The sequence below is a fragment of the Phyllosticta citriasiana genome, assembly GCF_038021145.1.
Source record: "Phyllosticta citriasiana strain CBS 120426 chromosome Unknown IWZ02scaffold_8, whole genome shotgun sequence".
In the NCBI taxonomy this organism is placed as follows: domain Eukaryota; kingdom Fungi; phylum Ascomycota; class Dothideomycetes; order Botryosphaeriales; family Phyllostictaceae; genus Phyllosticta; species Phyllosticta citriasiana.
In genome coordinates, this window is record NW_027117285.1 from 1,354,885 (window position 1) to 1,376,302 (window position 21,418).

General features: G+C 55.3%; 9 protein-coding genes across 9 annotated transcripts; 3 read left to right on the forward strand and 6 right to left on the reverse strand.

The window, feature by feature from the left end:
* Positions 1–211: 211 nt before the first annotated feature.
* On the reverse strand, positions 212–2,423 carry IWZ02DRAFT_434163 (kinase-like domain-containing protein; the record flags this gene model as incomplete). The annotated part of the gene is made up of 2 exons (XM_066766342.1): positions 212–849; positions 920–2,423. 2 exons carry the CDS (start codon positions 2,421–2,423, stop codon positions 212–214), a joined length of 2,142 nt encoding a protein of 713 aa, XP_066621862.1.
* A 665-nt stretch (positions 2,424–3,088) lies between these two features.
* On the reverse strand, positions 3,089–3,559 carry IWZ02DRAFT_299388 (uncharacterized protein). The gene has a single exon (XM_066763906.1). It carries the CDS (start codon positions 3,473–3,475, stop codon positions 3,215–3,217), a length of 261 nt encoding a protein of 86 aa, XP_066621863.1. The 5' UTR covers positions 3,476–3,559; the 3' UTR covers positions 3,089–3,214.
* IWZ02DRAFT_299396 (uncharacterized protein) lies at positions 3,380–6,952 on the reverse strand. The gene is made up of 4 exons (XM_066763907.1): positions 6,783–6,952; positions 5,392–6,715; positions 3,649–5,105; positions 3,380–3,589 (listed from the first exon to the last, which is right to left on the reverse strand). Exons 2-4 carry the CDS (start codon positions 6,688–6,690, stop codon positions 3,583–3,585), a joined length of 2,763 nt encoding a protein of 920 aa, XP_066621864.1. The 5' UTR covers positions 6,691–6,715; positions 6,783–6,952; the 3' UTR covers positions 3,380–3,582.
* A 529-nt stretch (positions 6,953–7,481) lies between these two features.
* On the reverse strand, positions 7,482–8,674 carry IWZ02DRAFT_299354 (cell division control protein 42). Its single transcript, XM_066763905.1, has 4 exons — positions 8,430–8,674; positions 8,252–8,371; positions 7,729–8,107; positions 7,482–7,669 (listed from the first exon to the last, which is right to left on the reverse strand). Exons 1-4 carry the CDS (start codon positions 8,447–8,449, stop codon positions 7,598–7,600), a joined length of 591 nt encoding a protein of 196 aa, XP_066621865.1. The 5' UTR covers positions 8,450–8,674; the 3' UTR covers positions 7,482–7,597.
* A 3,216-nt stretch (positions 8,675–11,890) lies between these two features.
* Positions 11,891–13,909, forward strand: IWZ02DRAFT_454765 (uncharacterized protein). The gene is made up of 3 exons (XM_066767743.1): positions 11,891–12,031; positions 12,759–12,997; positions 13,057–13,909. Exons 1-3 carry the CDS (start codon positions 12,019–12,021, stop codon positions 13,624–13,626), a joined length of 822 nt encoding a protein of 273 aa, XP_066621866.1. The 5' UTR covers positions 11,891–12,018; the 3' UTR covers positions 13,627–13,909.
* Positions 13,910–15,214, reverse strand: IWZ02DRAFT_454767 (Sec61beta family-domain-containing protein). The gene is made up of 4 exons (XM_066767744.1): positions 15,096–15,214; positions 14,666–14,870; positions 14,329–14,424; positions 13,910–14,254 (listed from the first exon to the last, which is right to left on the reverse strand). The coding sequence occupies exons 1-4, from the start codon at positions 15,096–15,098 to the stop codon at positions 14,220–14,222; spliced, it is 339 nt and encodes a 112-aa protein (XP_066621867.1). The 5' UTR covers positions 15,099–15,214; the 3' UTR covers positions 13,910–14,219.
* A 149-nt stretch (positions 15,215–15,363) lies between these two features.
* IWZ02DRAFT_454772 (uncharacterized protein) lies at positions 15,364–16,199 on the forward strand. The gene has a single exon (XM_066767745.1). It carries the CDS (start codon positions 15,407–15,409, stop codon positions 16,013–16,015), a length of 609 nt encoding a protein of 202 aa, XP_066621868.1. The 5' UTR covers positions 15,364–15,406; the 3' UTR covers positions 16,016–16,199.
* On the forward strand, positions 16,178–17,065 carry IWZ02DRAFT_299553 (uncharacterized protein). The gene has a single exon (XM_066763908.1). The coding sequence runs from the start codon at positions 16,340–16,342 to the stop codon at positions 17,015–17,017; it is 678 nt and encodes a 225-aa protein (XP_066621869.1). The 5' UTR covers positions 16,178–16,339; the 3' UTR covers positions 17,018–17,065.
* A 2,434-nt stretch (positions 17,066–19,499) lies between these two features.
* Positions 19,500–20,637, reverse strand: IWZ02DRAFT_434169 (heme peroxidase; the record flags this gene model as incomplete). Its single annotated transcript, XM_066766343.1, has 3 exons — positions 19,500–19,674; positions 19,734–20,136; positions 20,202–20,637. The coding sequence occupies 3 exons, from the start codon at positions 20,635–20,637 to the stop codon at positions 19,500–19,502; spliced, it is 1,014 nt and encodes a 337-aa protein (XP_066621870.1).
* Positions 20,638–21,418: the final 781 nt, after the last annotated feature.

Genomic DNA, 21,418 nt, shown 5'->3' on the forward strand with positions numbered 1-21,418 from the left:
TGAACGCCCGAGGAAGAAGAAGCAGAATGACAACAAGCCAAGGGAACCGATAGCGTGAAACGAGTGCCAGAAAAGGACCAAAAACAACACAACAGGACAAAGAAAGCCTCGTGGACCAAACATGACAGAAAGTCGCGCAGACATCCTTACCAGCAGCGGACGACGACAGCAGAACGCGCGAAACCAAGGCCCAGGAGCGCCTCACTAGCGACTATCTGGCCGCATCTGACGCCGATTCACCGGCTGCGCCACCGGCTTCGTTGGCAGCGGCGTCGAGCATGGTTGAGTCGGTACTGCCACTCCGCTCCGAATCGCTGTCCTCGTCTAGCCGCCTAAGCACCCCGCCCTCGATTTGCAGGCCGTTCTTGACCCATTCCATTCCGGCCACCTCGTCGAGTGACTTGCGGCCGCGGCTAACCTTTTTGAGCAAGCCTTCGACCACCTCGCGAGCACCTGTCCAGGGAACTGTTTCGGGCTTCTCAGGGTCCCACTCGCCATCGTCGTCGCCAAACGTGCACCACATCCAGTCGCAGCGGGCGATGCGGTGGACAGTCCTACTTCGTCCGCGGCCCTTTCCTGGCGGGGGATCGAATGGGAGACGGCCTTCCATGAGCGCATAAAGCAGCACTCCGAGAGCCCAAGCGTCAGTAGCGCGTCCGTCATATGGCTGACCGAGTAGAATCTCTGGAGCAGCATAGTCTTCTGAGCCGCAGCGTGTGGTGAGCATGGGGTCGGTCAAGTCGATTCGGCGACACAGGCCAAGATCGGTCAAGGTCAGGAGAGCAGTGGGATGAATTTGGGGGCTTTGGATCGTGGACAACGATTCGACGGGAACGTTTAAGAGGACGTCTAGATTGCAGTGTTCAGCGTCTCGGCCAAGCAGCGATTGCGTTGGCACATGAAAGCAGAGGGAACTTACTCTCGAGTTTGATATCGCGGTGAACGATGCATTGGCTGTGCAGGTGTCGTACAGCACCAACAAGCTCGGCGAAAAAGCGTTGTACCAAGTCAGGTGTGATGCGTCCTCGGTTCTTGTCGGCCAGTTCGTACAGGTCGCCGCCGGGACAGTAGTTTAATACCAACAGAGCTTGTTGGTCGTCAAAGTCAAAAGCCTTGAGGTTGATCAAGGAAGGATGCGAAATCGACCTAAGAACCTCGACCTCGCGCTTGAGGGTCATCTCGACTCTTGCCTCATCCGCACCTCCAGCTGGCCCATGCTCGACAATCTTGATGGCGACGAGCTTCTTTGGGTTGAGCTGCGAGTCTGGTGGTGGTTCCTTAGACTCGATCTTTTCCCGGGTGGCCAAAATGACTTTGCTAAAGGCGCCTTGTCCGAGCTCTCGAAGTGGGCGGTAGAACTTCCTCTTGCCGGTATTATGCTTGATAGACAAATATCCGATGTTCATGTCTTGGTCTTTCAAATCTTCCTCTTCGCTCTCGGTAGAGCTGCGATTGCTGGGGGGAGGTGTAGGGAGCAACCTCGCGTTCGAAGGGGGAGCAGAAGGCGCAGCTGCCAGTCCACGTTGCGCCGCCAGGTACTCTTCGCGATGCAGTTGCGACTGAGGCGCGGCATCGTCGGCGACTGGCTCTTTTGCTGTTCCGTGAGGATTTGATATCGTGACATGGCGTGGCCGCGCGTTGTGCAGCGGATCGGGGTGGTACTCGCTCAGACTACGATGGCGCGCGTGTGCTGATCTATTCTTTTCAACGGCCTGCATGTTGGCGCTGTGCGCCTCTACGGCAGCGGTCATTAGACCCGAGTATCCTTTGCTTTTCCGCGAGGGCGTGCGCGAGGGCGACAAGGTGCCAGTCGACGGCATTGACAAGCAATCTTCTCGGGTAGCACCCGACGAGCCGCGGGACTCTGGTCGCGAAACGGTGGCACGGCGCCACGGACCTGGCGAGTCGCCGCCGACGAGCGGCGAAGGCAGAGGAGTAATGTCGGCGAGGGCGCCCAAGGCGGGTGAGGAAATGGCGGAGCTTGGAGAGAGCGAGCTGCCCAGACTGGCGGCAGAGAGGGCGGAACTGAGGCCCCGTTGTTGTTGTTGTTGTTGTTGTTGCTGCTGGTGCTGCTGATGTTGTTGCTGAATGTCCATAGCGGCGGAGTCGTGGGCTTGTGGGACGTCGGCAGCAAGGGTGTTGACGATGGAAGGCGTGGCATTCGAAGGGAGGGTGTTGGTGAAGTCGGTCTGGAGCGACAGACGGGCGGCCGAGGGGGTGCGGGAATGCGGCTTGCCGACAGGGTTCAAGAGGGCGGTTGCGGCTCTGTTTGCATTTGCAAGTTCAGCAGCAGGCTGAGCGGGCAAAGTTGGGTCGTGGTGAGACGGAGGGTGTTCAGGTTGGCCGTCGTGGTCGCGGGCCGGGGCCAGGGCGGCGGACAAGGGGCCCGGGGGCTTTGTTTGCGGGATCGTGGACTCGCTCATGTGGGAGGGAGGGAATGAATGGGGTGGGATGGATACAGTCAAGAAGAGTCGAGAGATCCGATGGTTGAGGCCTCAAGCCACTCACGATTGCACCGCACCGCAGCCGCCCGAGGGCCGTGCGTACGCCATGGAACTTGATTGATATCTCGCGCTACCCACTGGCTCCAAGTAGTCGATCGTGTCTTGCGCGTTGCAACGCTCCTCTTGGTGGGGAGCCGGCCGTAAGACAGCTCACAGACATGGATCGAATCCAGCCCATTCTTGCCCGTCTTCCTCTCGCTGCTCTCATCTTTGTCCAACGGCGCGCCGGAAAACCCTGGCTCTTCCGACTGCTCCGCATGAAAGTTTCCCTCCTGTGCCTGTCTTCACCGTCCGCCACCTCTCTCCTCGCGCACGGCGACTGATGCGACCGATGCGCGGCCTTGCCAAATCTTTGTCCGTTTTAACACCTGTCGCAATCTCCACCACGTGCTCTGCTTGGTGTTTTTTTTTTTTTTTTTTTTCCCCGCAACTTTTTTGTTTGACTGGTCATATTTCATCTACCTGCATGCAGCGCGCAACTGCTATCTAATACTGTACAAGCGAGGCAAGCACGACCAGGTACCTGATTATGCGTCTTTTTGGGGGCAGAAAAGGAAAAGCGCACTGAACCACTTGATGAATCAAAGCCGAGGCATGACGGCACTCCATTGAGTATCCAGGATCCTCCGAGTTCCAACTCCACCACCCAGGCCTGAGGAAGCCCTGCGCCATGGCCGGGCCGCTGGATGCTCCTTCAACGGCTTCCTCATTCAACCAGAGGAAAATGAAACGCAACCGAAGACTCGCGTCAAGGCCCTCGGGCTTGCGAATCTAGAGAACTTTGAAACTAAAACCAAAAACAAAGGGGGAAAGGGCAAATGGCCGAGACCAACACAATGAGGAGCCGATGCAGGAATAACTGCAAGCCCCATGTACCTCTGTCGAGCTGCAGATTGGAGAAGCAACGTGACAATCAAGTGCAGAAGCTCAAAGTCGAGGGGTACCGGCAACCTCTTTGATCTGATGGTCATGAATAACGGCCTCTGACCTCGAGGCAGAGTGACCGGCAGTCATCTCCGAAGCAGCGCGCATTTTCATCACCGTACTTTGATGCCGTCGTCACGGATTACTGCCAATACTACTGGCTGCTGCAAACCTCTAGTTAGTCATGCAAGTCAAGATAGATTGAAAGACCAAGACCTACCGATTACCGGTGCTGGCGCCGCTCCTGCTTCTGTCGCTGTTGCTGTAGGCATGGCCGTAGCCGTGGCCTTGGCCTGCATTGTACTGTTCATTCTGGTTGCCAGGCTGCTGGACAGAATCGCCTCCGTTGTAGTAACTCTGACCGACCTGAGTGTATGGCATCTGGCTGCCCGGCGCCGTCTGGCGAAGATTCTCATAGCCGTGCCAACGAGAATATCCCACCGGTGGTCCATCATGAGGGCGAGCCAGCGAAGGTAAGCAAGAGTTGGGAATGACGCCGCCCTGAGAGGCTGGTGGAGAAGATATTGTCTTGACCATGTCATCCAACTTTCTCTCAAGCCGCTGCATTGTCTCATCGAGCTTCTCCAGCCTGCTGCACACCTCGTTGTTCTTGTCCGCAAGCATCTTCATCGGCTTCATGACCTGCTCGTCCAGATTGACGTTGAACGTGTCGATGGCCTTCTTGACCTTCTCTAGCTCATCTGCCGAGAAGTTCACATTGCGCTCAACGGCGTCCATTTTGCGGTCATGGTTCGCACACTGCTCTTCCATCAAACTTTTGATGTTATCGACCTGATCGCCAACGTAGGCAAAAATTTCCTCCTGGGATTGCGCGGTAGCCGCCCGGGTCTCGCTATGGGCTTGATTGACGTGAAAGTTGATAACATCGAAACCAGTAAGCATTTCCCAGAACGGGTCCAGGTTCGTAGGCATTCTCGGCGTAATGAACGGCGGAGGCACGTTCTGAGGAGGCATGTTCTGCGGAGGCATGTTCTGAGAAGGCATGTTCTGCGCATTGGAACGGCTATTGAGAGGAGATGGCACGGCGCTTTGGACTTGAAAATTCATCGGAGACGCGTTCGGGTCGCGCTGGAACTGACTGAGGAAAGGCGTGAGACCAAAGGAAGGCGGAGGTGGGCGGTTGGACTGCGCATTCTCAGGGACCTGTTTGGGAGTGTTGATGTCACCGCTGGAGCAAGGCGTCTCGGTAACGGGCGTTTTGATGTCCTCGTTCTGCTCGCGGCTGCTGTCGTGGGAAGAGTCCTCGTGCGAATTCTCCATAATGTGGGGTGCCGTACGCGTTCCTGTTTGCGAATGAGAGGTTAGAGGGTGCTCAGTATAGCCAGACATGGAGATCGACGGTAGAGCGCATGAAGAAAAAAGGCGTGGTGGGGAACATTCCGGCCCTTTGAGCGAGGACGTTCGATGCGGCCAACGTGTCGAACCAAGATTGACCCTAGTAGCGCAGTCCAATAGACATTCACCTTCTGCCTCCCGCGCTGGCTCAGGCGACAACTTGTTTGGGGGGGACGGCGACAGACCTTGGAGAGTAAATGGATGCTTGCGCGCGAGCTTGGCTTTGACGGGAGTGTTTTGATCGCTACGATGGCGATCTGGAGGCTCGTCGATGGGAGCAAGCGTAACAGTGTGCTTGGGAAAGCGAATGAAGTTATCAGACTGAAGAAAGGTAAGCCATGTGGTTGGTATGTAGGGCACCTGACAAGGTCGCGTGTTGGGGGAGAGGTGAATGGAATCAAGGAGGGCAACAGTAAAAGCCACGCGTCGCTGCGACGTCCCAACGCGACGGGAATCTGCGTGAAGTCGAGGCCAAACTGGACAGTTGACGTCACAAGGTCTGATGTTGGGGCAGTCGCAGCGGAGCAAGCGAGCAGCTGCCCACCCGGACCTGAACCTCACAGCACCGCCCGGGCCGACCAGGACAAAGAAAACACGGCAAACATACCTCACAAGTTCCAGGAGTCTGAGACTGGACAGAGTACACCGAAGGCGAGTAGTCAAAGACTTCTCCGCTTGATGTCTTGACACGCAGAATCGTCTGCTGCTGTCCATGGCCCTTGGGCGTAGCCTTTGCATCACGAGCCAACAGCTCCTGGTGGCCAGCGATGCTGGCACGCATCGAGTAAATGCTGGGAGCCCTGCCTACTACATGGGCAAGCCCTGCAGGGCCAGACCGTATCTGTATGTCTTCGGCTGCCTCGTGCTCAGCCGGGTCTTTCTTGTCAGCGTTGACACCACCCGTCTCGGTCTCAGACATGCCATGCTCTCCGGGACTTTCAAAGCCTGGCATCCTTCTGGCTGCAAGTTCAGCATTCATCTTCTTGAGATGAGGGGGAGTGTCTTTGGCAGGCAGCGGCGGAGGAGTGCTCGAGCTGTCAAGGCTGAGGGTCGACGGGCCTTGATTTTGCTGGAAAAAGCTGGCCTTGCTGCTCTTGCTTCGGTCAGAGAATCTGGTATGCTGGGTCGCGCTGGAGGAGGGCGCCTGTGGCATGGATGGCATGTCGCCTTCGGTGCCAGGCAGCGGATTCAACGTCTTTGATCGTCGATCATCAAGGGCCTTATTTCCAGGCGGTTCGGCTTCAGATGTAGACTGTGATCTGAAGCGCAAGTTGAACTTCTTGGATCGCATCCTAATGTGGCTGGGCATTGCAACTCGAAGTCCCTTTTTGGGGCTGCGCTTCTTCTGATGAACGCGAGCCGCGTAGGGAGGAGTGTCGTCATCGTACTCTACGCTGAGCTGGCGAGAACGGGGTGGAGTCGTGTTCGAGTTGGCCATCATTTCCAAAATCTGCTTCTCCCTGCGCGACTCGATGAACGCACGATCAGTCGGGACGGCCTCCTCGTCTTCCTCCGGAACAAGCTTTAGGGCTGCGGGGCCAAGACTGGAACGCCTTGATTTCTTGACTTGAGCGCGCTCATCTATCTGGGCCATAAACGACGTGATAGTTGTTTGCGGTGTATCAGAGACGGCATTCGTGGCGTGCGTAGCGTTGTCGGATTCGCGTCCTTCGTGATGATGGTTGCCAAGCGAGGGGGGCTGAGATTGGCTCCGGAGGCAATTCTCACGGTCGTATTGCTCGCGGTAGGAGGAATTGTCGTAGCGGGAACGGTATGATTGCGACCGCTGAGCCTGGTCAAGGGACTGGAACAGCTTGGATTCTTCGTCCCGGCCGCTGCCAATCGACGACTTCTTTGGCGACGTCGGATGACGCTTTTGAGGACTGGTGCAGCTGACCACCGGCATGTTGGCGGATTCTTGACAGAAATACCTGAGCAAGAAGTGGTACCAGTCAGTTGATAATAGTTGAGAGCGGTGAAAGGTTGAGGGTTTCTTACCAAATGCTCAATGCCACAAGATCCCTCAATAGCGGGTGTGCAATTGTTAGCGTCAAGATTTGTTTGGACAGAATGCTTGAGCTCAAGGTAAACAGAACGACGTGGTTACCGTCAACTATGGGCTATTCCGCTTGAGGATGCCCACGGCGTGTCGAATTTTGCTGCGCCTTTTGGCTGTAATTAGGAAATCCCCACGGCGCATCCTGAGCGCGCACGCCTTCCACCTAAACCGCGGAGCCGGCACATCCTATGGCTTCGATCAATCACAGAGAATTGGTGGAAAATAAAAAATTTCTTGCAAAAAAAGTAGAATGGATAACTGAGAGCTCAGAGCTGAGAGATTTAGAAAATTAAAGAGATCATACTCATCCCTTGCGCGAGAATTCCTCCATGCCATCTTCTCGAGGCGAAACCTTCCATATTCGCCAGCCTTGGAAGCCGTTGAACAGACCCTCGAATGCCTTGTGTCCATGCTCCCGCCGGCCCATCCTCATCTCTCGCGGCCTCTGCAAGCTCTGAGCTCCCAGCACCAGTCGACTGCAGCTGCGCGTCTTGCCAGCTGCATCATGATGTGTTGTTTCCATAAGCCAATTTCACACTCTCTCCAATGTTTAATGATCTTCCAACTCGAATCGAAAGCTGCCAAAAGTTGAGGGAAAAACTGATTCCGCTACCCAAAGCGCCGGGTCTCCACAACAAGGTATCCGGGAAACCAACCACGCCCGACCTGAAAGCATTGAGGAAACTGGGAAGAATGGAGCTATGGCATTGCTCGCGCCTTTGACTGTGAATAGCTACCGGTGAGCCCGTCGAGACTACAAGACGACGCAATGCCGGCTTTTGTTCGGCTTCTTAGTCTGGGGTGGCTCTAGAGCTGCGACGATTGCCTGCAGGACGCAAGCGGGTTAGCGCCATATCTATGGCGGAGTGTGGGAGAGATGCAAACCTCATCAAAGACATCCTTCAGCTTGTACTGCGTGAGCGCCGAACACTCGACGTACTTGACCGCACCGAGCTCCTTGGCCATGCGCTCGCCATCCTCGCGCCTAACGGGTTGCATCTTCTGCTTTGCCAGCTTCTCACGGACGCTCGCGTCATCCCTCAGATCGACTTGAGTTCCCACAATCAGACACGGCACTCCGGGACAGTGGTGGTGGACTTCGGGGAACCACTTCTCGCGGACGTTTTCGAATGAGGCGGGGGATGTGACGGAGAAGCAGACGAGGAAGACGTCGGTCTGGGGGTAGGAGAGGGGCCGAAGGCGATCGTAATCTTCCTGGCCGGCAGTATCGAAGAGACCCAAAGTGTAGGGCTCATCACCAATCCTGAGACAATTTGGTTAGCATGCAAGGTGGTGGGGAGGGGTCGACCGAGTGGAGCAGCTGGGGCGGAGGTGGATGGCAAGCTGAAAGGAGGAGCTGCGATATGACGTTCCGAGACGCGACGGGTGCTTAGGAGAGGTGACTCACATGACGGTAACGGCATAGTTGTCGAAGACTGTAGGGACATATTCCGAGGGGAATTTGTTGGTAGTGTAGGATATCAGCAGGCAAGTCTTGCCGACGGCACCGTCGCCGACAACGACGCACCTAGGCAGGCCCTGGTCAGCGCACCGTTGACGGAGGAATGAAGCAGCAGCAGACGTACTTGATGGTAGCGACGACCATGGTGAGGGTCGAGGAGAGCGGAGGAGTATGGCAGTGGTGGTACGGGCGAGCGCCGATCGGAGGTGGGCAGGAGAGTAGGTAGTGAGGTCAGGTAGGTAATGTGGGTAGGTAGGTCGGCAGGTAGGCAAGTAGGTGAGGTGGGTGGTAGGTTGGCGCGGCGGCTGTAGCGAGGGGTCGACGAGTGGATGCACCGGCAGCGCGGGCGTCGCAAAGGTAGGAGGCTAGGGCTGCAGCACCACGAGTCGAATGCTGCGAGGTCGAGAAGAAATTGAGCATCAGCAACAGACACAGACACAGGAAGCTTGGCCTCCGCACGCGACTGCGGCTGCCTGGCTTAGCAGGACAGGGCAGGGAGATGTACAACTGACGGCAGAGACGCGTGCAACGCCGAGTGATCTGTGGTTGAAACTCGAAACGTACGGGACGTCTGCACTGCGCGCTGGTCGGGGCTTAGCCGGACACGAGGGAGAGAGAAAGAGAGAGAGAAAGAGAGAGAGAGGATGGCAGAGGTTGTGGTGGTGGTGGTGGTGGTGGTGGTGAACGAGGGGGAGTTGGTTGAGCAGTTCGGAGACAGAGAGCGAAGGCCGGCGCGCGCTCGAGTCGTCGACGGCGAGTGAGGCGTGAGGGGGGTGGGGACGGGCTGGAGGACCTGACGAGCTGCAGGATGGGGGCGGCAGACCAGACAAGACGAGACGAGAAGACGACGACGACGACGACGACGACGACGGCGAAGACGGCGAAGACGAAGACGAAGCTGGGTGGTCTAGTGGCTATCACAAACGGAGATTGATGGCGCGGAGTAGTGTGTGCCCCTTTGGTCAGTGATTCGTTACATCCTACAGGCATATGTCTGTTCACCTCAACCTCTCTGCCCGCGCGTCTGGCACTCTGCTTTTGGGTAGCCAATTTTTTATTTTTTATTTTTTTTTCAATTTTTTTCAATTTTTCTTTTTCCCTCTCTATCTCTTCTCTACCTTTACCGACTCATCTTTGCTCTTACATACATGCGCACTCCGGCTGACACCTGTCACTCCCGACTGCTCTGCTTCGGTGCTGTCTCCACTCTGGTCGAGGCCATCAACCTTTGTTTCATCCAAGGCCCCACGGTGCGCCGCAAACCCTATCCCCACCGTCATTGCTTTCACTCTTCATGTTTCTTTTGTCCTCTCGCAGGGCAGCGCGCTTTGTCAATGAGTCGTTCCGCGGTGCCAGATTGATGCACAGCCATTGCCTGCCATAGTGCCGCTGAAGGAGCCGAATGGCGTCGGCGCAGATAAACTTTACCTAGGCACAACACCGCAGTCCAGAGCAACCTCATCTCCACCAAATCCAAAGCAGTCCCACGCCGTTAACAGAACAGTTCCATTTCCCCTTCATTCCTATCCCAGACAAACTCGTATCTTCATGCAGCCGCAGCATCGGCCCGTCAACGCCATCCCGTGCCGTTCAACGGCATGGGTCCCGTCTTGTCCCCTGGTCATGATATGGTTGTTTCCTTTACCAACACACGCTCTGCTGCGCTGCACTGCGCCCACACCAACCATCGCCAACCGCTTGTGCAACGCGCCCCGGATTGCTGCCACCTGTCTGCTTTATGTTCTGGGCTCTGTTCCAAACCTCCAAGACCCCGCCGAGAGCCTCATGCCGACCTCGAACCAAAGCCCTTCCCCAGGACGGACAAATCATATTACGTGAGACCCCGATGCCACAAATACTTGCGACAAAGAAACGGCGCAAAATGCAGCATTCTGTACTTTTTCCATGGTCAGAGCGTGGAACCATGCACGTCTTTGTTTTTCATCCAGATATTCCTTGTATGTACAGATGATCAATCCACCAAGGTGCCGTGATCGACCTTTGGCCAGATCTAGACACAATCAACTCGTCTGGACAAAGAAAAGCAAGACCAGCAGACCAAAGAGCACTTGGCACGCCCCAGACACGTCACCTGCACAAATGGATCAAAACCTCCAACAGCCATGACATGGCCGTGCTATGATCCACATCGGTCCGCCGCGGCCCCTTGTCTCCCGGAAACTCGAAGTCTTCTAAAGCATTACTCGATCTGGCAACGGCTTAACCAATCCGCGCATAGCCTATCCCACCTACCCCTCCCCTCCCCTCCCCCTCTGTCGGCGTCAAACCTAGCCACGTTGTGCTCAAGCATTCGGATTGGCTGCTAGACTTTGGGCCTTCTTTTTCCTTTTGCTCAATTGCGGATTCCGGGAAACTACGTCACTGTGCGCTCTCGAGAAACGTGACGATCCACCTCCACCTACCAGACAAACGCGTCTACTTGACACAAGCCGACCATCTTTGTACAGATCTTTCTCCAGCCACTCTCCACAGTTAGTTTCCCAACCACTCGCCACTCTTCCCGTCCCGCCCGTTGGGTTGCGAGCTTTTGCGGCGTCCGCAGCTGGAAAACCGGGATCCGCGGCCCGCCTCATCCCAACATTGCTCAGGAACAAGCGAGCCCAGGCCATCCGCGTCGCTGAATAATCGTCGAATCGATGGCTGTGCTGCGAGTGCCACTATTGATACGGAGAAAGCCTATCCGGTCCTGCCCGGTAGGGCCAATGACATGTGAGAGCAAGCGCCTTTTTGTGCTTTTTTCGTCCACGTTCGTTTTTCAGATGTCATGGTGACGAAAGGTGGGGGGCACAACGTGGGAGCGTGAATGGTGGGATTGCTGCACGCGAGTGACCAAGTTGCGCCATGATGCCTCTCGATGTCCCAATTGGCCTTGACACTTCGTAATAGACTGCTGGATCTATTGACTGAATTGGGCAGCTTTTCAGGCCTGCTAGGCTGCTATGTAGACGGAGAATGCTCCGATTCACGTCCAGAAAGCAAAGCCCTGTGAGTCCCTTCTCGAGTTCGGAATTGTAGTCCCATCTCTGCAAGTATGACATGCTTTCATCATGATGTAATTGATCACATTCGAAGACTGCGGAGCAAATTGGAGGTAAAAGAAGTCTTGAGAGCTTCGAAAGGATTAGATCCGTGAGCACAAGGGATGAAAAAGACAGCAGTGTAGAACCGCGGACCTTGAATGTTAAGCCTCGGGATTCAATATTGTAGATGGCAAAATGCTTGGTTTGTAGTGGGGAATATAAGCAAGTGCACAATCAATTTAACAACTACCAAGAATGACGCTGTGGAAATAGAATGGGAAGTAAAGGATTTCTGGCAGGCTTCATAGACATTGATGTCGAACGGAAAGACTGCTTTGACTGAGGAGGAAGTACTCGTCATTGGAATGAGAAGACCCTGCAATTATCAGCGTGCCCATGATTGAATTGAATTGTCCAAGATACCAGGGACGGAAGTGAAGAAGTAGATCATGGTGGTTGGGGGCTCTAGCTTCAGCCCTATGCACAGGCCACCTACACTGGCAGCTCCGTCCCCTCGAGCTTCGGTTGGAGCCAACGACCCCAGACTTCCTCCACATCAACTCCTCGCCCTCCGCCTCCTGCGCTATTTCCTCTCCCCCTCGACACGACCATCCCTCTCCTCATCCTCGCGAGCGCCTCTTGACCTATCAACTCCATACCACCGCCTCCACAATGCCGCCTACAGGTGTGTCTTCCCTATTCTCTTGCACTTCACGCGTCATCCTTTCGCGCATCGTCTTCCCCTCGGGTCTTGCTTGGCCCACTCTTCATCGAATGCGCCCTGGACATCTGGAGACCGAGTCCACTGTTCGAACCGCCACAAGAAGGAAAAGGAAGCCGAGGACCGCTCGGCAAACTCGAGAATCAGCATTACAACGCCAGCCGCTTGCGCCAATCCCGACGCGCACTTTGCGAATGCTGTTTCCTCCGAAAGCGCATCGACCGTCCACAATAACCCCGTAACTCTCCTATGGCGAACTTTGTGATACGTTCCATGCGGATACCGGACAGCCGAGCGCGCGCGCAAACATCCGGTCACTGCTGGCTCTTTCAAGTACGGTGCATAGGCAAAGAGGACAAACTCTGAGGATCAAGATTCTAGACGGGACAATAAATGATTAGCGACCATCGCGGGCTGCCACAAAGAATGCTTCCACAACCAGAGGGTTGCGGCTGGGAAGGAAACCACCGCTCAACCTTACATCCATCTGTCTCGGTTGATTCCCAGGCTACACAACACAGTTGTGGACTCACTTGAATATTCTGGATTTCGGCTATGATCGCGCCCATTTCCCTTCGCATGAGCAACTAGAATGGCCCTATCCGACTAGTCCCATATGTCGAACCAATGCGCTGCTTCACACTCGTTCGCACAAGAAGCTTCTACTGAACTCTTGCTGATACATTAGTAGAAAATACCACACCTCTCCCACCGTCAGTCGAAGCGGCATACTACCGTAAATGTATTGAACTGAAACGTCGCCTGAACGAAATCGAGGCCAACAACGATGCGGCACGACTGCGTAAACTCCGTGTTGACCGATCAATCATGAAGCTGCGGCTGGAACGCGCCTTTCTTCTGGAGCGGCTTGCCGAAAGAATGGCGCCTAATGTAGATGAGTCTGACCGTAGCACGAGTCCTCCCCCAACGGTTAGCGAATTCCTCTCCCTGAATAACAACTAGGGACAACTAATGCCATGACATGACAGCCTCAAGAAAAGCCCACCCGAAGCAAACGCGGCCACCGTCAAAAGACACCCAATCTCGACTCGCAACACGGAAGCAACGCCCCCTCGCATCACTCTCCCCACAACCCCAATAACTCGCACTCACACCTGCACAATGTGCAAACTATGTCGGCCGCATCGACGCCAGAGCCTCGTCATGGCGGCAGCCAAAGCGGCATGTTCTCCTCGTTCGGACCGGGTCACCCGTCAATGCCCACACCCATGAACGGCGCGGCCACGCCATCCACGCCCTTTGGCAGCACCACGGGACAGCCTCTGCGCCCGCTCTCGGCGGCCTCGCATGGCGGCCCTCTGCCGCAGCCGCAGTTCGTGGAGGAGCGGCGATCCGTCGAGAACGGCTCCACGGCCAGCGCGGAATACGGCCGTTCCTACGGCGGCAGCGGGACAGGCGACAAGATGGGCTCGGGCTCGGACGCGAATGGCGAGCGGCGCAGCATGCAGGATACGGAGATGGGCGAGGCGGGCCACTCGCAGGAGGGTAGCCAGCCACCTGCCGGCTTCAGCGGCGGCTTCACCGCCGTCAATCGGTAGAGTTGGTTGACGCAGACGGAGAGCACGTGGTCGAGATCCGGTCTTGAAGTTCTTGCAAAACGTAGGTCAGGATGACCTCGATGGTTGATTCATCAACTTTTACATGGGCTAGGGTCGGCAATGGTGAATGACAGCTTTTTGACACCAACATCACCCTAGAAGACGAGCAATGGCAGCACAATATGGAAGCAGTGTCAGGATCAGGATTGACCGACCGACTCGCATCCTTTTTTATGCCTAGGTTGGGTCGTGTCATGCAAGGCGAGAGCACGGATGGGACAGCATTTCTGAGCTTTGTAATAATTGATTTCCCATAACCCCATGTTTCCCTCCGATTAAAAAGTTTGATTTACACACAGAGCTCCAATCCGCGCGGTGGAAGAGGACCGCTTCGCTTTCTTTTGGGCCGCGTGTCTGTCTGTTGGAAGTAGAAGTGGCAACAGCAGTTGCAGCATTCCAGTCCCATCCATGCATCCAACTACCGTTTGAGCGGGGGCGACTCAGCGCCAACTTTTCTTCCCCACTTCTTCTCCGTCTCATCTCCGGGTATTATCTGCATTCTTGTATATCTCTCGAGGAAGATGATGGGGCATCTACGAAGAGAATTTCCGGGTGACCTTGGCAATGACTGTTTTCCCCCCGTGCAGTCAGTACGTCGAATTCAGGGAGGTATGAAAGATTGGAGGGGATTTTTTCCCGTACCGTGCAACAGAACGACCGAGATGATGAAGCCTACGCTCAGCACCATGACGACGACAGGGTCGACTTTGAGGCCGGGCGACTCGTCCGTGTACAACCCTGGAAAGCAGATGTACGGTTAGCGATGTTCTTCAGAGTCCGTTAAATGGCGTCTGCGGTCTGGTTCCTTGTGTGATGGTATTTCTTTTACGCCCTTCGAATGCTACGCCTCTTTGCCACAGCACATTCTCGCCATGCTTTTATGCCCTCCCCTCGTAACCTCCTGCCCCGTTCGCAGAATACAACCAAATGCCAAAGAATCGGGGACAGCGGGACTCCGCGTTGAAAGAGGGAAACGTACTCAGCATAGTCGAGCTGCTGCCGCCGGCGCCAGCGGCGCGCGTGCTGCTAGGACGGGCATTGGCAGCCTTGTCAGCGCGGTCGGCAGCGGCCTTGCGCCTGATGGCGGTCGCGGGACCACCAGGGGGCTTGGGGGATGAGGGGCGCGCGGTCGTCGAGCCCGTCGAGGGCGGCGAGTTGACGGGAGAGGTGGGGCGCGGCGAGGACTGTTGTTGAGGCGGTTAGATTGTCATTGTTGTTTGGGAAAGCCTCAAGTAGAGCAATGGCGGCGCAAAAGATTGAGGAGACTGGTGAGAAGAGGAGCACAGCGGTTGAATGGACAGCGTGAAGCTGGGGTTCGTTGCGAGGGTGGGAGCTTTTGTTGGAGTTGATCATCCCCAGATTGCGGGTTGCGCGGGCTGCGAGGCGCTGGAGAGAAATCGTCTACGCACCATTATGGGAAGCGGTCGAAAAGGAAGGGAAAGTCGGGGGTATCTTCAGAAAGCGGTCGTGAGGGCGTTTTGGGATATGCGGATGTTGTAGAAGTCGGCGCAGTAGGTATGTATGTGAGTAGGTAGTTAGAGGACACGCTGCCGGACTGCTGCCCCTTCCCTTCCCGAGAAGCGAGGTGCGCCACATCTTGGAGTGCCCAGCCACAGGTTGCGGCTGGAGAGGGAGCCCTTTCTTCCCGCCCGTCGCTTGCCAAGACCAGCCGCTCATCACCTCGACTCTGCGAACATGCTGCATTGAACCAGAAAACACCATGACCGCCATGCAATTAATAGAACCAAATGGCGTCGCAGATGCGGCTGCCAAGGAGTGGACCTCCTCTGGCAAGCCGCAGATGGCGTATCAGTGCAACGACCTGGACGACGTCGTGTCGGCCGTACAATACCAGATACAACGGACCGCTACAGGCCTCATTCCCGAAGAGGTCGTGTGCCGCTTCCAGCTTTCGTCCAGTGCAAGTCTGGAATATCCAAAAGTCAAGGCCGCCGAGAGACCGAGCGTGAGCCAGGACGAGACACCCACTACCCCGCGAGCTGCAGACGGCGGCCCAATTGACTCAGATCCGTGTCCTGGCTACTCAATTGCGGCTGCTTTGAGCAACTTTTACGATCAAAAGGAAAAGGCAAACTACCAAAGGGTAGTGGCGAAAGCCGTCGTCGGAGCAGTCCAGTACGCCGACGGCTTCAGATGGTCCGTCAGAAGAACAAAAGATACGAGCAACAATGACGGGCTCCGCTTCAGCTACGTCTGTCGAGACTCGATCCAAAATGTAAATAGACCCAGAGGAAAGAAATCAGGTGCTGAAGAGAACGCCGGTATGTTTGTTTTGAAAACACGTGATTCTTTTCAAGATGGGTGCTGAACAAAGATTGAGAACCGAACACGACCTTGGAGAGAGCCTCTTATGATTGCAAGGGGGGGATCAGGCTCCTCTTTTCGGTCAAAAATCTTTGCGTCGACGTCTTCTATCATCATCTTCCAGTCCATGACTATGCGGACCAGTTGGACAAGCAGAGGAAACTGCAAAAGGAGGCTATGAAAGCCAAGTACGTTGACTACTACTGCCTCGCTTGTACTAAATTTGGGCTTGAAATTCCTTGCATATCTTCAAGAAGAAGAAGAAGAAGGTCTATGAGGCTCACAACACTTCAGTGATTCGCCTCTTGCTCGGCCAAATGACGAGGCCATGGCAGCTGCTCACTCGATTTCATACGGGTTTCCCCAAAAACAACCACAACAACCGTCAGAGCCTCCTCAGAAAAGCCGAGGAAGAAAAAAGAAGGGCGAAGAAACGATCTCGCAGGCCAACGGTAGCGCACTTGCATTCCAGAAAGACCCAGGCCTCGACACGCTTGCCAACGTAGCCAGTGCTGACGCATACGGCAACTTTCCGTTGTTCGATGGACAACCATACGGAGGATTCAACGGCCAGTCAACGTCCAGCGGAGAAGGCTCAAAGCCAAAGCATCCGCGATCCAAAACCGGTTGTCTGACTTGCCGCGAGAAACGAATCAAATGCGACGAGCAACGGCCGACATGCACTCAATGTCTCAAGTCCAGAGACAGGCGCATCTGCGAATGGCGGAGTCAAACCTCCAAGACACAAACAAAGGGTACGAAAAAGACCAAGGCCACAGCGCCGGCGACCGCAGCCAACTCCAAGGCCAAGGCTCCGAAGCAGCAGAAGCAGCCGCAGCAGCAACCGCAACCAGCCAAGCTAACCAAGCAACGAGCAGAAACTGGATCGACGGCGGGCCCCGCGAAGAAGCGCAAGAAAGCACCGGCGGAATCGTCCTCTACAGGGGCAGGACGAGCCAAGCCTTCACCCAGCAAAAAGACGAAAAAGACAAAGACGGCGTCCTGATATTCGACCATGTGGAACACTCCAAGACCTCAGACGGGACAGTACAGCGCCCTCTTCCATCGACGCACATACGAGTTATGCTGATTCAATAATCGGATTATTTGGACGCTGCTCCCTCTTCGCCTACTCCCTCGCTCCTATATTGAGCTAGAAATTGAGACAGAATTTGCTTGCAACTTGCACGGGGAAATTGACAAAACAGCTTGGATAAGACCCGATGCTTCCTTGTAAAGAAACAGGAGTGGGGTCCAATGATATTGAATCCAGATGTCTGAGGCTGACCAACCGCCGGACTCCAGCCACCGGGAAAGAATGACTTGCTATCAAAAGCATTTACTGGGTCAAATGGAAGTGGTAAAAGTCTCTGCGATGACAGCATGATGGCTTGCTTCTGCGGGGTGGCAATTACAAAATCCGTTCTGAACATCATGTCTTCACGAAAGCAAAGAAACCAAATCGGAAAGCGCGAGGAATCAAAAGCTTTGCAAGGATGAGATGAGCAGGTTTCTGAGCTCCTGGCGTTTCAGTCGATCGTGGGGTTTTACATCAACACGCATGATCTTTTTAGTGTTGCAGCATGGTACCACTAAAATCACAACTTACATCCACAAAATAACCACATTCGACTAGGTGCTTGCTCCTTCACCACCTGGGGTGTCCAGACGCTATACCACTCCACCCAACCCCTTCTGCCAGTACCAAACGCGCCGTGTCTCACGCTCCAGAAACCTGCCCTGCCCTGCCTTTCCCCAGCTAGGCGCACCTAAGTACCTACGTTCCACAGACTGAAGCGCTCAGATCCGCTCCCTCCCTCGAACCCATCTGCCGGCACGTGGAAACTGCGTCACCAATGTGTGTAGCTCCGCCGCCGCCGCCGCCCTGTTACACTACGCAGCCGTCCGTCGGTCCGTCGGTCCGTCCGTCTTGCGTGAGCCCATGGCGTGCGTGCGTGCGTGCGTGCCGTCTGCCTCATCCATCCATCCTGTCAACACCAGACGGACGTCCAGACGTACACACATAAGCCTCAGCCACGTTCGCAACGTCACGGTTTTGGTTCGGTCGGTAGTACGCTGAGGGACAGCCGATGCTGGTGGAGCGGTGTCACAAATTGCAAGATTCTGCATTCCTCGAAATCAAGAAAGGGAGGTGCGATGGAGGAGGATTGAAGGGTGATATTGGGGGCGCAGGGTAAGGTAAATAAGCGTGCTGTAAGCGGCTCTCGTTTGTCTCGGTACCGTGCGTGTCTGCCCTGCCCTTCCGTGGGCGCGAAACACTTGCCGCATGGCCGGACCTGCATCTGATTTTATCGACCTAATGCACACACTTTCTCTCTCTCTAGAAGAGCTTTACGGGGGAGCGAAAAAGTGAGGAAAGAAAATGCGAAAGAGAATAAAACCGAGACACGCACTATCGGCCTGATTGGCGTGGAAAGCACCAGGAGAACACAACACTACTTTTGAGATTCACTCCACCCACCACAGCTCCACCACATCAATGACCCGACATCTTCGTATCCCCCTGTTCTTTCGAAGGCACACTGATCTGTTGGATATTATACTCATTTGTTGGCTTTCTCAAAGCGGCTACCTAGCTACCCACCTGCAAGCGAAGGAAGACAGACAGACAGACGCCTTGTGGTGTGCTATGCCTCCCTCATCAACAGCCCAGTCCAGTCCAATCTAGTCCAGATGCGCCCCAGCATCGGCGCTTCATCCATGCTGCCGGGGGCCTCTGACGCGCGAAATTGCTTTGGTGCGCTGCTACCTACTCTTGGGAGAGTGTGAGGGGTGAGAGAGGTCCGGGTGTCTCCGTGGGCTGACGTCATCCATCACGAAGCGACCGCGGGTGTGTGGGAATGATGGGATTGTGAGGCAAAAGGGGGAAAAAGGGCGGTGTCGGCCGAAGCGCGCTGGTTGCAGTGTGTAGATAGATAGAGAAGGGGTATAAGGTTTCGTCTGCGGAGCTGACGGGAGGAAAAAGTGACGGTGGGTGGTTGCTGACGCATTATCATCTGTTGGGCCGGTCGTGGGGAGCGGTGCTTTGAGTGGCTGGACAAGGAGGGGTTTGGTGACTGCTGCGACTAAGTGGCAACGGAATGTAGGCGTGATGGCGTGTCTTTTTTGTATGGGCGTAAAGAAAGATGCAGGTGGTTCAAATCCCGTGTCTTGAACTTCGCAACTGCTAGATTTCTATGGTTCAGTTGTTTCCTTTTTCCCAAACGCCAACCGCTCACGCGCTTCTAGCGAATGAATATCTGCTCTTCCTCGCTCAAAATGTTTCCTCAAACGATGCAACGAGAGGAAAATGCTGGTAAAAAAAAAAAAAAAAAAAAAAAAAAAAGACGGGATGAAGAAAAAATGCTGCTCCTCCTCTGCCGCAAACATCATCAGCCCAAAAAAGAGGCAGGAGTCCACCAAAACAGTCAATATGATACGAATGAAGCACTTCCGACACCCTGTGATCTCAAAATCGGATTTGCCCCTTATTCTCGAACGGAGTTGCGCACGCGGTCTGCCAGCGGCGCGGCCTTGATGTTGACGCCGCGCGTGGCAGACTTGATGATGGAGGAGCAGTCGACGAGGCTCTGGCCGCCGTTGCCAATCGTCGTCATACGATTCATACTGCAGTAAAACCAGTCAGTGTCCTGATCGACCGCCCTGATGCGATCAAGGGTGGATAAGACAAAGGGGGAAAAAAGGGTATAAGCAACACATACGCAGGCACAAACGCCGCCGACCACGTCGCGACACTCTGAAAGCGCTGAAACGCACCGCTGGTGCGATCATCGCGGCTGATATTGACGTCGGAATCGAGCGAGACGGGCGCCGAGCCGTCGAGTGTCTGGCTGTAGAACTTGGTGTCCCACGAGCCCGGCGTCGAGTCGAGCGGGCTGCCGGCCTTTTGCGGCTCTACGAAGCGCTGCTTGGCCGCCGTGTGCGCGCCCACCAGCGCCGTCATGTCCGTCGCGCTGAAGCCCTTGGCTGCAAATTGCGAGAGCAGCTCGGTCACGCTCGATTTGGGCGATGGGATTTCGCCTTCGGGCGCTGCGGTGTAGCTGTCTTTGCGGCCGACGAGGGCGTTGATTTCGGGGCCACCTGGGCAGGCTGATATGCCGGATGCTGGAGGGAGGATACTGTTAGTGGTGTCGTTCGAGATTATTTGGTAGAAGGGGTTGGCGGCGTACCTGCGGCAAAGGCAATCATGTCTGCCGTGCCGACGTTGTATTGCTTTGCCCAGTTCCCAACCTTGACTGCAATGTCTTCCAGCCCACTGTTCTCTAACCGCTGGTACTCTCCAGCCAGAATAATGGAACCGTCACAGCCGGCGCCAGATATGCAGTCGTGGAAGACCAACCGGATGGCAGCACGCGCATCGTCGTTACACTGCCCACCAGAGACAAAAGCATCTCGAAGGTCCGATGCCACCTGGGACCAGATCTTGGGACAGGTATTCTCCTTGGCCGAAGCTTGCCTCGCGAAGAGTTTGTGGACGGCTTCTTTGACGTTCGAGACAGCCGCGTCGGTCCCTCGTTTGACATTGGAGGTGACTTCGTTGAGAGAAAGGGCTTGGACGGTGCCAGTGGCCAGGAGAAGAAATAGGGAATTCTGAGAGAGACGCATTATGGCTGCTGAATCGACAGCTGCGCACCAAAAAGCAGAACAAGGAGACAACAGAACAGACAAGAGGGTATGTGCGCAGACTCGACGAAGAAGTAGAACGAAAAGAAAAGATACTGCTAGATCCGACAAAGACTTTTACGTCCATCATGGCGGTGGTGAGACGCTTTATAGTCGACGTGCGCACGCACGAGCTGTAAGACTGTCCGTTCTCCAGTTGCACACCACCTCCACAGACGCCAAAAAAAAAAAAAAAAAGGTTGTTAGTCTCGGTGAAGACGGGTCCTTCTTGGCCCAGATGTGAGATGCTAGCCTGGTTCGAGACGACCGGCGTGCCCGTGATCCGCCGCACGATGTGACATGGGAAGGGGAAAACCGCAGCAGTAGCAACAGTGCGGCGGCGCCACAGCCGTCCGCCGCCGAAGGCACTGACGGGCCGGGCGAGATCCAACCCATGCGCTCGGTGATTACCAACATGGGATTCAGATTTGCATGGAGCTCGTTTCCGTGCTTTGCCCTAAACACTCAGTCATGATGCCGAACACCTGTGCCTCGACCAATCGCGGAGACTGAGAATGCTGCCTCCGAAAGGTCAGCGGTTTTGCTCTCTCTCGCAACCCTCCTGTCCTTGGCGTCAGCATTGGGCTCTTACTCCAAGCCCGCTGGTCTCTTGGTCTCGGCTTCGTCTTGATGCTGCAAGCTTGCATCCAACGTACGAGTCCGCACTATACTTTTCTTTGCTCCATCGACGTCCCAGCAGCGGTCAACGTATCTCCGTGAGACA

Bases quoted from the DNA above. Each gene is read 5' to 3' on its own strand.
- IWZ02DRAFT_299396 (XM_066763907.1), bottom strand. From the start codon at position 6,690: ATGCCGGTGGTCAGCTGCACCAGTCCTCAAAAGCGTCATCCGACGTCG. The intron at 5,106-5,391 runs GTATGTTTGCCG...ACCTTTCTTCAG, and splicing joins AGACTCCTGGAACTTGTGAG to TCTGATAACTTCATTCGCTT.
- IWZ02DRAFT_299388 (XM_066763906.1), bottom strand. From the start codon at position 3,475: ATGACCATCAGATCAAAGAGGTTGCCGGTACCCCTCGACTTTGAGCTT.
- IWZ02DRAFT_299354 (XM_066763905.1), bottom strand. From the start codon at position 8,449: ATGGTCGTCGCTACCATCAA. The intron at 8,108-8,251 runs GTGAGTCACCTC...AAATTGTCTCAG, and splicing joins AACTATGCCGTTACCGTCAT to GATTGGTGATGAGCCCTACA. The intron at 7,670-7,728 runs GTTTGCATCTCT...TGCGTCCTGCAG, and splicing joins TGAAGGATGTCTTTGATGAG to GCAATCGTCGCAGCTCTAGA.
- IWZ02DRAFT_299553 (XM_066763908.1), top strand. From the start codon at position 16,340: ATGGCAGCTGCTCACTCGATTTCATACGGGTTTCCCCAAAAACAACCA.
- IWZ02DRAFT_454772 (XM_066767745.1), top strand. From the start codon at position 15,407: ATGACCGCCATGCAATTAATAGAACCAAATGGCGTCGCAGATGCGGCT.
- IWZ02DRAFT_454767 (XM_066767744.1), bottom strand. The intron at 14,425-14,665 runs GTACGTTTCCCT...TCTGCTTTCCAG, and splicing joins CAGCAGCTCGACTATGCTGA to GGTTGTACACGGACGAGTCG. The intron at 14,255-14,328 runs GTACGGGAAAAA...GGGGGAAAACAG, and splicing joins CTCGGTCGTTCTGTTGCACG to TCATTGCCAAGGTCACCCGG.
- IWZ02DRAFT_454765 (XM_066767743.1), top strand. The intron at 12,998-13,056 runs GTTAGCGAATTC...ATGACATGACAG, and splicing joins GCACGAGTCCTCCCCCAACG to CCTCAAGAAAAGCCCACCCG.